Source organism: Cebus imitator, unplaced genomic scaffold, assembly GCF_001604975.1.
Source record: "Cebus imitator isolate Cc_AM_T3 unplaced genomic scaffold, Cebus_imitator-1.0 Scaffold45, whole genome shotgun sequence".
Lineage (NCBI taxonomy): Eukaryota > Metazoa > Chordata > Mammalia > Primates > Cebidae > Cebus > Cebus imitator.
The window spans coordinates 4,685,478-4,701,199 of NW_016107360.1; the positions used below are offsets into that span (position 1 = coordinate 4,685,478).

The 15,722-nt window shown below is 41.9% G+C and overlaps 1 protein-coding gene and 1 long non-coding RNA gene across 3 annotated transcripts in view; both read left to right on the forward strand.

Moving 5' to 3' along the window:
- Positions 1-1,081: 1,081 nt before the first annotated feature.
- Positions 1,082-15,722, forward strand: part of ITGB8 (integrin subunit beta 8) — a 76,976-nt gene continuing 62,335 nt past the window's right edge. Inside the window, exons 1-2 of one of the 2 annotated variants that reach the window (XM_017526943.2) lie at positions 1,082-1,171; positions 2,298-2,733. In XM_017526943.2, coding sequence (XP_017382432.1) covers positions 2,607-2,733 — 127 coding nt within the window. In that variant the 5' untranslated portion in view covers positions 1,082-1,171; positions 2,298-2,606. Of the gene's footprint in view, positions 1,172-2,052; positions 2,734-15,722 lie in introns of those variants that run through there. The other variant, XM_037737897.1, reaches the window with a different exon arrangement.
- The window catches only part of LOC119470939, a 21,919-nt gene continuing 8,975 nt past the window's right edge, over positions 2,779-15,722 (forward strand). The window contains exon 1 of the long non-coding RNA XR_005199917.1: positions 2,779-2,825. This is a non-coding gene — a long non-coding RNA (uncharacterized LOC119470939). The remainder of the gene's footprint in view (positions 2,826-15,722) is intronic.

Below are 15,722 nucleotides of genomic sequence, written 5' to 3' on the forward strand. Positions count from 1 at the left end.
CAGATATTGAATATGATACTTATGTGTTGAAATTTTCAAGTCCTCACACCCATCCTAACTAATTTTTAGGCCTTTGCATTAAGATAACCACAAAACAAAACCATAACTGTTCAAACTTGGAACTAAGAAAATAAAAATTAAAGCTGAGCTGGATTTATTTCTATTTATTTAGAGTACATCACCTATAGTAGAATTATGTTGCTAAGATTAGATCATGGCTTTGGTCTCTAAAAATGACCTGCTTTGTAGATCCACGGCGCTTTTAATTTTCCAGCTGGGTTCCTGGTTTGCTGAACTAATTCTGTGCACTCCATTGTGCAGTCCACACCTGAAAGGGGGAGTTTCGATGTTGTGGTTTATTAACCAGGTACTTTCCATTCACTCAGTCAACAGAAAGAAAAAGAGAGAGAGGGTGCCTCCTACTTTTTTTTTTTTTTAACTACAAATAAGAAGACGGAAACTATTAAACAAATAAGAATGGGGGAAACTCCCGCATATTTCACCTTGACCTGGTTGCACTGGTCTGATGCCTGTAAGAGGCGGGGGTTGTATTAAAACAAGAGGTCAAACTTCTGGACTGGGAACCACTCCTGCCCCTAGTGGGAAAAGAGAACCATCACCGCGTTTCCTTGTTTCCAAAGTGGGGTACTCAGTTCCCACCCTCGACTTAGCGTGGTAGTGACAGGACCTGAGGAGGCACGCTGCTTCGCAGACAGTTGCCCAGCATAACACTCGCTCCCTCCCCACTTGCACCTAAATTTCTGAGCTGCAAGCAGGCAGAAATGCCTCCCACCTTCTCTCCTTAGCGCCTCTCTCCCTGCTTTGCTGCTGTCTCTATTTTGTTCCGTTTACTGGGAAGGTGACACTTCAGATCAAAAGACCTACTGTAACTTGCAAAAGCCCAGAACCACCACCAGACCCTGGGCAAAAACAGGGCTGTCCAGCCCAGGGTTAAGGCTGTGAGTAGAGAAGGAGCGGCGAGGAATCTTGGCGAGTCGCTCCAGGAACAGCCCCTGCAGACGGGTCCAACTCTCCAAGGGCTAGGGAGACCCGGGGAGCCTCGTGGCGGTGCAGAGGACGAGCTCCTAACTGCAAACAAAGTGCTGAGTAGAGGGCGTTGGGGGCAGGGGAGGCTTCTGGACTCCACTTTGTATGCAGCAGCTGCGGGGCAGTGAGTATCTCCGAACAAAGCAGCGCGCAGCGCGGGGGTGAGAGATTGGGGTTTGCTCACAGCTGCGGCTGAGCGAGTCTCCCACCACCCCCGCGAGCGTTAGGGTGGAGGGATTCGGGGGAGGAGGGAGAAGGGAACGAGGCGTGCCATTCCTGTTGCCCCGCTACGCTTCAGGAGTTCTTGTGAACGTTGGGAATGGCCACTATCAGAGCCAAGGGGGAAAAGAAAGAGCTCGAGTGAGCAAAACAAAGAGCGAGTGTGGGCCGCGGTGACTTCATGCCTCACCAATGTCCCGCCCACGCTGCTCAGAGCTGTGACTGCTGCTCCGCCAGGGCTGCCGCCGCGCCTGCGGACAGCAGTAACAGCCAGGCGCTCCGATAGCGTGGGGAGGTTTCCTAGCAACTCTGTGCCCTGAGCGCAGCCTGCTACCGGCAGGTGCGGAGCCCCCCACCACTGGGGTCTGCAGAGCAGGACCACCCCTCTCCCGTCCCTCGCCAGACTCTCTCGCATCCTAGCCGTGTGTACCTCCGAGCGCACCAGCAATCCGGGTTCTGGACTGTGGGACGCCCGAGCCGCGCACTGAGGCCAAAACGACAAGGGCACGCAGCCCCCGCCCCGCGAAGCCGGGTTCCCGCACCCCGTGGGAACCTCCCCTTCTGCGCTCGCGGCCGCCGGCCTCACTCCCGGCCAGGCAGGGAGAGGCGATGTCTCTCTCTGTGCCTGCGGGTGTCTGCGGGTGCTTCTAGGGTGCTCCCACAGCCGCCTCCCTCTGTTGCTGGCATCCCGAGCTTCCTCCGTCGCCAGCCGGGACGCTGCCGACTTGTCGTTGCCCGCTGCTCTGCAGACGAGGCTGCAAGCTGCCACTTGTGGAGGTGGCCTCCCTGCCCACCTGTGGAAGAAACCGCCCTGACTGATGCGCCATCGACTTTTTCCCCTCGACCTCGCCAGCGTCCCCTCCCACAGATTCAGCATCACCCAGTGAATGTACATTAGGGTGGTTCCCCCCTACCACCACCAGCTTCGGGCTTTGTTTGTGTTTGATTGTGTTTGGCTCTTCGCTAAGCTGATTTATGCAGCAGAAGCCCCACCGGCTGAAGAGAAACAAAAGCTCTTTTCTTTGTCCCAGAGCAGGCTGCGGAGCCCTTGCGGAGACCTCTCTCCAGTAGCCGCCGGGGCCCTTGGCAGTCGAAGGAGGTGCTTCTCGCGGAGAGCCTGGGACCCGCTGTGCCGAGCCAGGAGGGCCGCGAGGGCCCTGAGATGACGAGCGGTGCCCGGGCCCGCTTACCTGCTTCGCTTGCTCCGAGCCGCGGGGTCCGCCTGCTGGGCCTGCGGGAAACGTCCCAGAGACTCTCGGCCCCCGAGGTGCGCTCGTGAGGCGCGAGCACGCGACCGGAAAGCAGCCAGGCGGCGGGCGCGAGGCGGGCTGTTTTACATTATGTGCCGCTCGGCCCTGGCTTTTTTTACCGCTGCTCTTGCCTGCCTGCAAAACGACCGGCGAGGTCCTGCCTCGTTCCTCTGGGCAGCCTGGGTGTTTTCACTTGTTCTTGGACTGGGCCAAGGTGGTAAGTTGTTTTGTTTTGTTGTTTTGTTTTCTTCTCTTCCCCAAGGTCTTGGGCTGGCACGACGAGCTGCCCGGCCAGAGCATCCCGCCCAGGTAAGTTGCAGGCATCAGAGAACTTCAGGAGGGCGGGTGTGTGGCAGGTCCCCCAGCACCCATGGTCTCTAGGACAGGTGTCTTTCTGCCCTGGAGTGAAAGCAAGAACTAATGATCACAGGAGACACTGTGTGTTATTCCTAGGTATTGGGGAAGCCGTAATAGAAAGGAATTTTGGAAGAGAGGGTGTCCTGTTTACAGAAGTCATTTAGGGTCCTGGTCCATTCTTAAGAGCATCGTCTGTACAGAATGTTCTTTCCATCTTTCTAACATTTGGGTCCATTAACAACTAACGTGCCTTTAACTCGAGGCTGTAGGTAAGTTGGTTATAATGGGAGTAGTCTTCAATTTTTTGAGTCCAGAAAAGGACAGCATCCAAGTTTCTATTGTCTTTAGTGCTCAGTCTAAATTAACTACACACACTGGAGGGATATTCATGCTTTAAGTCACCATCTTTTCAGCTTTTTTTTTTTAAAAATCTGTCTAATTGATCCCTCGCTGAGATCAATCTCTGAGACAGAGAAGCAAAAAGAATGCTGGACCAGGATTGACAACTTTCTGTCCAGGCAAGCCATTTATGTCCGAGGTACCTTGATGTGGAGAGGTTAACGCTTTGTAAAATTCATTGTCCTCATCTGTAAAATGAGGATAGTAATACCTGCCTTCTGAGTTCAAATCACAAAGGAAAGTTCAAGTCAAATACCATACGAGAAGGTGTTTTAGGACTTCTGACTTATGAAACAATCAAATTGGATTGTTGGAAAACTATACAACTAAATAATAGGACTAACATCAGTTTAGGATAAGTTCTTAATGGTTTTCAATATAGGCCCAACATTTATTTTTGCTAATGCAGTGACTATTGTCATATTTTTTTTTAATTTCATTTTTTCTCTGTTTGTTCACCAAGCCCTTAAATTATATTAGAGCCTTTCTCTGACCTCTGGGGCTCAAGGAGAGTTTAAATAATAGTTGTAATTGTTTTGTAGGTTAAAATTTACTCCTTTACTTTGATGTGCCAGGTTTTTGCCTGAAGCTAATCAAAACAGATCACAACCTTATAAACAGCTTATATGTATAAACATATGGAAACATCCGGCTATCTTTAATTAATTGTTGCATATATAGTTTTCTAACATTTGTTTCCCGGAGATTTACCCAGTTATCTGAAATGGAGAAATTAGAGTAACTCTCTTTATCTTGTGGTTATTTTTTTACTTGTTTGTTGATTTCAAAATAAGTGAAACGGCAAAGGAAAAAGTAACATTTATTATGAGTTATCTCTTAAATAAAAGAAACCTGTATTTGTTGCAGCAAATTTTCTGCTGAGCACAATTCCAAATCCTGTTTCAATAAGTAATAAAGGGTTTTTCTAGATTTCTAGTAAACACACACACACAGACACACACACACTAGTAAAATGACCAAAATTTGTGTTAACGCAGTATATTTTGTTCCCAACATATAGGCAAAGGAAAAAGTCCTACTTGCCTTTAAAATGTGCCATTTATAGTAAATTTTTAAAAAACATTAACTGTGCTTATAAACATTAGTCAGGCTTTGGTGAAAAAGCATTGTATTTCCACCCTGCGACTAAAACTGATTTGAAGGAAATATTATGAATGGGCCTCCCTGCACCTGCAGACCTGAAAAGGGAATGCTTATCTGAAATCAGAACAAGGCATCCTTTTCCCAGTCTCTGTCAATATACAAAGGTTTCTGATGTATACTCATTTGCATGGCAGTTAAAAACATGCAAAAAATGTAAATTATAGCCAGTATAACTTAGAAAATTAGAGATCAGCATAAACTGCTGTACTTTTGTGATATAGCTACAAGTCTCAAATTATATGTCTTTACAGTGCAAATTAGATGCTTAAAGCAGAATAGAAATTTAGGTATCAGTTACAAAGGAAATCTTGTTCCCTTGCTCAGTAGTTTACACCAGGAAAATGTTGAGGGCAATAGAGCCATACAAAAGAGACCAGAAGCTGCATAAGACCAACATAACTTTGGGTTTAATTTTTGAAGCAGAATGTATAGGTCTTAAATACATAGTGGACTTTTAATAACAAATATATAGTGAGCAGTGGGGGATGTTATTAATCAAATCCAAAGATTTCTGATGTACAAAAAATTATTGCAGTTTTTTTTTTTTTAACTATCTCTGGTGGAAATTATCCACAGCTGGAGAAACAATAGCACAGTAAAGTGGTTAATAAATAACTGGAAGACATAAAGAGTATCTAGTGATTAATATTTGAAGAGTTAATGTAGCAATATTGTTTCCACATTTACTTATTTTAAAAGATTAAGAACTTTTGTTACCCAAATTTTTATATAGCAATATAAGTGTAACAAATTTCAGAAACTGCAATTTCCTTTAAAAAAGTGGTAACTATTATTGCAATGAAACATCACCTTCTGTTTATTCAATTGTCAATTATTCCTTTCAACAACAACCAACTAGATTAACATTACTTTGTGACTGTAGCATTACTTCCTCTCAAAACATTGCATAGCATGTGTTTCCAGAATTATTTATGCTTACCCTAAAGTGATCTAATATTTAAAAGAACCAAGGTATCATTAACAAAAATTCAGCCTTCTAAATTATTTGCATAATAAGCATCCAAATTGATTCTGTCTTGAAGCAATGGAAACACTTTCTGATCAATTAAAAATAACACATATTTGCCCTCTAAACTGACACCAAAGTAGCTCATTTGGTTTGGAAAATGCCAGAAAAATTCCTGTGCCCCAAAATAACTTCTCTTGTTACCAAATTATCTGAAATCTCACTATTTAATGGATTCTTTTTGGTTAAACATGGTATTAACGATGATTTTTTAAGTTTTTAACATGGTATAATATAAATTTTCAAAAGCATACAGAATTAGAGAGAATGGTATAAGGGACCACTATATATTCATCACCCAGCTTCATTAACTATCAACTCAAAACCAACTTCTTTCATCTCTGTTCCCACCACTTCCCAATTCATCCCCTTCTCCCAACTAAATATTTTGAAAGAAATTTTTCATATCATTTTATTTTAAAATATTTCAGTAAATAAAAATACTACTGGAGAAGGAATACACTGTAACTAATCTTAAACCATGAATTTTTTAAAAAACTAAAACTTAGGGCAAGAAGAACGTTCACAATTTTTAAAGGAAGCAATTGCAAAACAGAAGGACGCAGGAATGGCAAAGACGTAATTTTAACCATTTACTTTTTTGTTTGTTTGTTTTTCGAGACAGAGTCTCCCTCTGTCGCCCAGACTGGAGTGCAGTGGCGGAATCTCAACTCACCACAACCTCTGCCTCCCAGTTTCAAGCGATTCTCCTGCCTCAGCCTCCCAAGTAACTGGGACTACAGGCACATGCCGCCATGCCCGGCTAATTTTTGTATTTGTAATAGAGATGGGATTTTGCCATCTTGGCCAGGCTGGTCTGGAACTCCTGACCTTGTGATCTAGCCAAAGTGCTGGGATTACAGTCATGAGCTGCCGCACCCAGCCATTTACTTTTCAATAATTCTACTGTAGTTCCATTACAAATATTTTTATTTAAAAGGTATGGAGATGTAATAGCTTTTTGATATGCATGTATATGAAGAGGGAAAGACAACATAAATAAATCTCCTTCCCCAGACAAATGTTAATTGTTTTGTTCCAATAGAATCACAGCAGGTATACCTTGTTAAAGGTTCATTTTTAAGGATCCCCCACCCTTGCATGGTTAGTTTTTCTCCTTTCTACTGTATCATTTAAAGCAATATCCATGAATGTTGCAAAAGCTCTTTCTCTCCTATTTTTCACTCTCCTTTTGCTATAAGTCCTTGAAAGAATTGTCTATAACTCTTGCCTCCAATTCATCTCCTCACCTTCTCTTTGAATCCATTGCCAGAAGGCTTTCTTTCTCACCTCTACAGTCCAGTCTCTTAACATCAGAGTAACCTCCACATTGCCAAATCTGATGGCCAGTTCTTAATCTCCATCCTGCCTGATGTATCATCTGTTGGTGAGTTGACACTGTTGACCTTGCCCTCCTTGGAAACAGTTTTGTTGGCTTCTCGGACCCACACTCTCTTGGTTTAAGCTCCTTCTCCATCTCTGATGTTGATTCTTTCACATTTCTTGACAGCCAAATGTAGGAGTGGCTCAGGACTCCCAAGAACTGCTCTGATCCAGTCTTAGGTCTTAAATACCATTTCTACACTGGCACCTCCAGAATATTTATCTCTAATCCTAACCTGTTATATGATCTCCAGAATGTGCAGCAAACTGTGTGTTCCATGTCTCCACTACACATCTAAAGGCAAAATCACCCCTAACGCATTCAAAACCAAACTCTGTTTTCTTGTCCAGCCTTCGTAATAACACTGTGAGAGAGGTCCCTGTTTTTGAAACGAAGAAACAGAAGCACAGAGGAGATAGGTAACTTGCCCAATGTCACCTATCTAGTAAGTAGGAGAGATAGGATTTGAACATAGTAGACAAAGCCTGAATTAGGTTTCATAACATGAGCTTCCTAAGTCATCTTCATCATCTCAAATCTTTGTCCACATGTTCCATTCTGCTCAGAACCTTTCCCTTGCTCCCCATTGTCTTCAGGCTCCTCATACAACTTCCTCCTAGCCTTGCTATGTACACATCCACTGTGGCCTCCTTGAGGGGAGAAGCTGCCTATATTTTTGTATGTCTAATGCCTGAGACACAATAGGTCTTCACAAAGTATTTGTCATAAATGACCCCATGGATAACTTGAGGATAATAGTGAGCAATCTAAAATTGGGCAGTTAAGCAAATTATCTCTAATCAGTTCTAAGCCTCACTAGAATTTGAACTTAAAGAAATGAAGTTTTCTTTTAAAAGTAGGTTACACCATGAAGGACACTTGTTTCTGCTTTGCCAGCCCACATCAGAAAGCAGTCTCAACCTTCTGGGCAAATCATTAACAAAGATTAAAAGCTGAGACTTAGTAATCTTTAATCTTATTTTTCAAAGACCGTCTTGTTTTCAAAATTTCAGTGACAATTCTTTTTATTGTTGATAAAATAGAAAAAGTAATCCTAATTATTTAAGTTTTTTCAACCAAATACTTAAAAAATTATATTTAAATATTTAAGTATTTCAACCAAATACTTAAAAAAAATTCTAACTCTTTTAATCACTGTTCATTCAGACTTTCTTAAAGCACATACAGCTTTATGACAGGCACTATACTGAGTTCTGGAGTTAAAAAATAACATTGTGTATAATTTTCTGTAGGCCAGACACTCTCCTGGACACATTATATGAAAACATAATATATCCTTTAATGCTTACAACCCTCTTAGTTATGTACTGTTATTCCCATTGTATAGGTAAGCAAACTAATTAAAGAGGCATTGTGTGGTTTGAGTCAGCATTCTGAATCATAATTATAGACGGATAGATTGCCTTCCAAAGGTGAGAGGAATCTCTACCTTGAGCCTTGGAAGGTTCAGCTCTAGCTGTCCTCCGGCCATGACCTCAACCATGGGCAGGGAGTCCAATGGGGCCCACTTATGTAGGGTCTGTCACCCCCTCTAGATCATCTCCAGAATTCTTAGCACAAACAGCCTCAGGCTACTTTTATGGCCTACCTTCTGGGGTAACCTGAGTCACCCCTGTGCCAAATTCTAGGTGAAGATGGCCAAGGACACTGATCTAGGAGAAGTAAACAGAGCATGGACATGCAAGCTGAAGTCTCCATGCATGTAAATGACAGGCTACCTGTGCTGCAGAATAAATCTAGAGGTGGGAGAGAAGAGGGGAAGATCATGGCTGGAGAGGCAACACTTCACACACTGCCCAGTTCCTAACCAGAAATCTGGAGGTGAATATTCTAAATTCAGACCTAGCCTTCTAGGTCATTATACATATATATTTATCAAGGAAGGTAGATAGAATTTATTTTACTTGTGGGTTTCTTTGCCTGGTTTGTAGCTGTTAAATATTAAGTCTGTTATGTTCACTGCTATTTGTACTCTTGCTTTTGGCCCTGAAAAAGTTAGGGACAGACTTGTCTACTAGTTTAAATATTACTGGGTCGGGGGGGGCGGGGCAGGTGCACTGGCTGATGCTTGTAACCCCAGCATGGGAGGCTGAGGTGGGCGGATCACTTGATGTCAGGAGTTCAAGACCTGCCTGGCCAACATGGTGAAACCCCGTCTTTACTAAAAATACAAAAATTAACCAGGAGGTGGAAGGTATAGTGAGCCAAGATCATGCCATGGCACTCCAGCCTGAGCAATAGAGTGAGATTGTGTCTCAAAAACAAACAAATAAATAATAAATAAATAAACAAATGTTACTGGGGGCAGGGGTGGGGGATAAACAAAGAAAGCACCAGAAACCATTGCATAAGGTAGTCTGGTAGTCTTGACTACCTCATGTCAAAGTGCTTTTATATTTTAATAACTAAATCCCTTTCGGTAATCTTCAAGATGTGTACAGATTATACAAAATTTTACTCTCTTACAACTCATGTTATAATGAGAGTCAAATGTATGCATGGTCTTAATTTAGTTTTACTTATTTCCCACTATTAATTTTAAAAATATCTTAGGAAAGAACATTTTACTGACACGAATGACCGAATTTGGCCAAATTATTCAGCTGGCATGTATTTGACATTTCATATCTATAAGTGAATGACTATGTAGAAAAGTAGTGCCATACTACATTCATGGAGTAAAAGGATTATTTTTCAACTTAAAGTCCATTTTAATGTGACCTTATTTCCTCTTTTACAGTAAGTAAATTATTGAATTTAAACACCAAAAAAATGTATTGAAAGTCAAAATGATTTCCATTAGGATTTTATAATTTAATTAAAACAGACCCCCCTTTTGACAAAAGTGCTGAGATCGGTTCTTGCTACGAAACTAATAATATTTACCATATATATTTAAATTATCTTTCTGCAGTTCTTGAAAAGAGTCTTCAACTAATATTAGTTTAGGAAATAAAAGTTAGATTATTAACTTAAAATTGCATTGTTAAATTATAGTGTTCTTATCAGATATATACTTTTAAGATGATTTTAAAAGATCCTTCTATTTTGAGTGCTATTATCCAAAGTACTAAAAGTTTATTTTAGGCCAGGTGCGGTGGCTCACATCTTTGGTCTCAGCACTTTGCAAGGCTGAGCCAGGTGGATCACCTGAGGTCAGGAGTTCGAGACCAGCCTGGCCAACATGGTGAAACCTCATCTCTACTAAAATACAAACATTAGCTGGGCGTGGTTGTGGGCACCTGTAATCCCAGCTACTAGGGAGGCTGAGGCAGGAGAATCACCTGAACCTGGGAGGTGGAGGTTACAATGAGCCGAGATTGTGCCACTGCCCTCCAGCCTGGGACAGAAAAGCAAGACTTTGTTTCAAATAAAATAAAATATAAAAGTTCATTTTATAAAATAGCATATAAGGTCTCATAAAGTGGCCTTTCATGCTAACCTCATCAGCGAGCCAACTATCACTGCTATAATGGCTTTAGACATGCACTATCTCTGCCAGGTGTTCTGTTGTTGTTTTGCTTTGTTGTAATCAACAAATGCTGTTACATTTGTTAAAGACAGAATCTGCTGCTATTCCAGATAAATGTTGGTATAGTTCGTTTATTCTAGAGGGTTGCCAGAAAATTCAGTCTCAGGACAGTACAGGGTAAGAAAGCAGAGTAGCTATCAAGGACTAGTTCAAGTCAAAGTTCATGGGAAAGACTGAGTTTGGAAGTGTAAAGAAGGGCTGGTGATGAAGACAGGAGGATGAAAAATCAGAAATATTCCAGCTCTGAAGAATGTACCAAATATGTCTTATTAGGTACGTGGGATGTGTGGTGGATTTGGGCCAGGAATGTTTTGGTGTTTTCCATGGTTTTGGACTCAACTTCCTTGTAGGATGAAAAAGGTTAATATTTCAAGATCTGCCCATAATAAATGAAGCCACAGTTAAAAGTACTGCTGTTTCATGTGTACATGTGGTACCAGGGTCCTTTCCTTGGAATTGAACCACAAACAGCCTCCCAGGGAAAAGCATTTTTTTTTTTCTGATTTTTAGTAAGGACCATATATTTAGGAGAATTCCTTAGTAACTGTGACAGGTACTAGGTAGTGAAGGGGACTGGGTGAAAAGCTTCATCCTTATGGAATGAGAGATTACCACTATGCTCTAAAGGGTCATTAGAATATAATGAAGTCAAACAAAGAAAATAATTAAAAGGAAAATTCAAAGTTCTACAAGGACTGGATTGATAGGATTTACATTAAGGAGTACCAAATAGGGAATGTCTTTTCTAATTGCCTGCCAGAGAGGTGCAAAGAGGCCAGGCTGGGTAGGCTTAGTCATGTAAGGTATTCATTGACTGCAGTAGAACAAAGGATGCAAAGAAGTTTTGGGGTGGCCAGGACTTGCTGAACTGCCTGTTCTAGCTGGAAACAAAGACGCTATTGTAGCAGAACTGCATTGTTGGCAGGAAAATGACCGGCTGGTCTCTTTCTTAGTACAAGCTATACCTCCCAAGGTATTGCTCCATTGTTTTTTTGTGCATTTGGTTTGGATTTTTACGGGGAATTGAAGACAAGTGGATCATACAGTGCAAAAGAAAATGCTCTAGAAATGACAGATGGGGCCCAATTTCCAGGAAAATTCATCTGGACAGTGGTAACACTGAGAAAAGAAAAGAAACATTGAAGAAGGGAGTCACAGTTCCAGCCATCCTCAGTTTTGGTTAAAAATGTCCCTTTTAATGAGTATGCCAGTCACTACCAGCTAGAACAAGAGCCCTAAGGTGAGGGCCAATGTATATAATCAGAGAGCCTGACCTCAAGTTGGTACTAAAAACATAAGAACTAAATGGCATTACCACTGTCTTTAGTTTAGAAGATATAGCATGTTTGATGCCTTGTGAAGAAGGTGTCCAAGGCCACATGATACTTTGTTACATCTGATGGGACTGTGGTCACATGGGAGAAGGGGATGGGGCTCCTGAGTGTGTGCCTGTGGCCCACTGAAGACAGCATAGACAGCTGGAGATTGGTCCCAGCCTGCCCTGCTAGGACGTCTGAGGCTGACAGTTAGCTACTTGGGGGTCAGCATAGCACTGATGCCAGAACTCACTGTTGTTTGAGGATGGATTATCTGGTTACAGACTTGTCTGGGCAGAGACTGACTTATGGGCATTATGAAAAGTCAGACATCTGGTCTTTTTGGACAAATTCTGCCTCCTAGGGATATGTTTGAGGTAAAAAACGATGCGTTGCTTCTCACTGGTTTTTACTGGTCGGGTAGAAATGTTGGGTCAGCCAGAACGATCACTGGATGTTACACTTCTCCTTCTCACAGGACAAACTTCTAGGATATTGCCCAGATGGTATGTGATATTTTCTCCTATACTGCATAATTATCAATTCTTTTGGGTTTAATCTTAAAAAAAAAAAAAAAGCCTGTGTGCAGAACCGGAGTATTCTTGACCCTTTGAACAAACTAGATGCTTCTAGGATGATATAAAAGAACATCAAGCTCCAAAGGCCCCCAGAATTGGCCTCCAAGTTGTATAATATAAAGCTGCCCTAATGTGAGAGGAACCACTAACTGGTCAGTCCACTTGACGATCTTTGTTAGGGCTCTTTATTGACAAACAAGGAGCTAAATACTTTGACAGTCCCAAGAAGTACTGAATTACCTCACCGTGTTGGAGCTTACCTTTCCAGCCTAGTGGCACTCTTTTTTTTCTTTTTTGAGACAGAGTCTCACTCTTTCGCCCAGGCTGAAGTGCAGTGGCATGATCTCAGCTCACTGCAGCCTCTACCTCCTGGGTTCCTCAGCCTCCCAAGTAGATGGGACTACAGGCATGTGCCACCATACCCAGCTAATTTTTTGTATATTTAGTAGAGACAGGGTTTCACTGTGTTAGCCAAGATGGTCTCCATCCCCTGACTTCATGATCCCATGACCTCATGATCACCCCCACCCTCACCTCAGCCTCCCAAAATGCTGGGATTACAGGTATGAGCCACCGCACCTGGCCCCCTAGTGGCACTCTTATACATGAATGTCCTAGGAGGAATGTGGATTCCCAAAAACATTACCCTTAAAAGTGCAAACTCACCTTTCTAGACAGTTGAGGATGCTGTATAGTAAGTACCCCAGGGTAGTCTAAATGAATTGGTTGCATAAGACCAGATTGTTGGATGTTGCCCAGATATACAGGAAACTCTTCTATCCAAAATATCACAAGAGATGCCACATAAACACTGGGAGACTGGCTGGAAATTACAGAATCTGAGAGGACATTACCAATAACTTCTATACCAATGGCATATTTGGTAAAAGATTTTTCATTCATTTTTTTTCTAAATTTTTGGTGTACAAAAGTGAAACATGGTGAAAATCTGGGTACTTTAGGGTTGTCCAGGAGGCAAGGAATCAATGGCCACAGATATTCATGCTGCATGTGAGAACACAGAGTTTGGAGCTTGCTTGCCGTTTGTTTGTGAGTAGTGCAGAGCCTTCCAGGCCAGAAGAAACAGATTAACTGAGCTATCGCTGCATAATCAGTGGATATGCAATGTGGGTCTGACAAGGTAGAGACATCCTATTGCCTCAACCACGGTGAAGGAGTAGCTCCTGTATTTCCCATTCAAATACAAATTGGTTGTATATTTTGAAAGGCAGCTTGCAGGTCTTTAGTAGACACAACAGAGTTGAACTTTAAAGGGGTTATTAAGTGTTAAAAGACAAAAGAGATCTGAGGTCCAAGGGAAAGCTAAGCAGGTAACAGAGGGGCTCAGTGATCAAAGTTGAGACCTGGGAGATGTTGGATATTGGCAGATAATTTACATCTCTGAACAGGTTTGCTGCTGTTTGGCCAGTTTTTATTGATCCGGCTGCATGGGCTGACTCTCAGTAGTAACCTAACAATACTGCGTGGTTTTTGACAGATAGGGTATATTTGGGAGCCAGGCAGAATAAAGATGCAATCATGTAATAAAATGGGCCAAAAATTCCTTAAGGAAGTTTTCTCGGGCCCTCCCTCTCTCCCTTGAGGTGACATCGTCCTGTTGTCTGCTCCCTGCTGCAGACTGCCTTTTCCTTTTCATAGCACTCTTGTTAAGCTCTGTCTTATGTCAGGTTTTGCTGTTACTCTACAGCAGGAACATAAGCAGGTGCCCTATCCCTAAGACTCTGTACAATGCAGCAACTTAATTTCAGGTATTAAATAATTACCAAAAAAAAATAAGGGATGGAGAAATGCCATCAAAATTATTACAACCTCAAAAAGAAGTGGACTTTTCTGCTCTCCACTCCCACATGATAATGTTCTTTCTCTTTTGACTAAATCTTTGCCCATTCTCTTCCTCTAATCCAGTAGCTTTTTATTTTATTTTATTTTATTTTATTATTTTATGTTATTGAGACGGAGTCTCACTCTGTCACCCAGGCTGGAGTACAATGGTGCAATCTGGCTCACTGCAAACCTCTGCCTCCCGAGTTCAAGTGATTCTCTGCCTTATACTCCTGAGTAGCTGGGACTACAGGTGCGTGCCACCACACCCAGCTAATTTTTTGTATTTTAGTAGAAACAAAGTTTCACCATGTTGGCGAGGATAGTCTCAATTTCCTGACCTCATGATCCACCCACCTTGGCCTCTCAAAGTGCTGGGATTACAGGCATGAGCCACTGTGCCCGCCTTCAAGTAGCTTTTGATAATACTAACAGAGCTACCTAACGAGCAGGTAAAAAATAGTTATAGTAAAATCCTGGTCACCTAGAGTGTCTATGAAAGGTGATGTTTCAATTAATTAAATTATATGGCCATTTATGTACTAACTCTTGCTTTTGAACATCTTTTTAATATGTATGTGTACACTTTCCTTTCTTGGTAAGTACATCATTTAAACTTTCTTTGATTTTTGAAAAAAGTCTTACAGTTATTATTTGATCAGATTTGCAAAGTGTCACAGTTACCATTTAATCAATAAATGAATTCATTGCTTGAGCACCTGCTCAATGCATTTCACATTGGACTAATTGCTATGGGGACAGAGAGGAAGTAAGGTATCAAGTAGATGGGGTAGTTAAGCCTGAGGAACTGTGAGAGCATACAATATGAGATGGTGCTGTGGGGTGAGGTAAGTGGCTTGGGCCATCAGTGCTATAGAGCTTTAGTCTTCTGATTCAGACAGGAAATAGGTCAAATGTGTTCTGATGCAAGAAAGAACTTTGCAGTGTCTTGAAAGGAATAATACTTAGTTTTAGTTTTTCTCATTTTTCAGGAGAGAATTAAAATGTAGAACCCTGATTAATTGAAGGTTCCAGCTATTTCGATTTTACAATACATACAGTCCACATTTTCTAGGCTCCAATAGTACACATAATTATTTGCATTGTTTTTGCTATTAGAAGAAACTTCTAAATGTGTGTGTAAAGACAAGAAGAACAGAAGTGTCAGTTTTAATTTATTAGATGAGTAGAGTGAGGATATCAAAGTGGTGAAATTCAGGGACAATGTGTGGGAAACAATAGTGCTTTGTATGTGTGCAGCGAGCCGTGCAGAATGGCCTAGAGGGGCAAATGTAGTAGCAGAACAAAGCTTGCCCAGGGAGAGGCATCCCCAGCTGAGTTCCAGAGTTGATCAAGAGAAGGGACAGTGTTAGGAGCAAGTCACCTGAATGTCACAGAAGTAAATGAAAGAGAGAGCGCATAGGATGTTTTTGGGCAATGCAGGGGAGACATTCATTCATCCTTTCCTTCAGTGAATACATACTGAGCTCTTTCACTGTGCCTGGTATTGCTCTAAGCCTCAGGGATACAGCAGGGAACCAGATAAAAAATTTTTCCTCTTTTTTTTTTTTTTTTTTTTTTTTTTT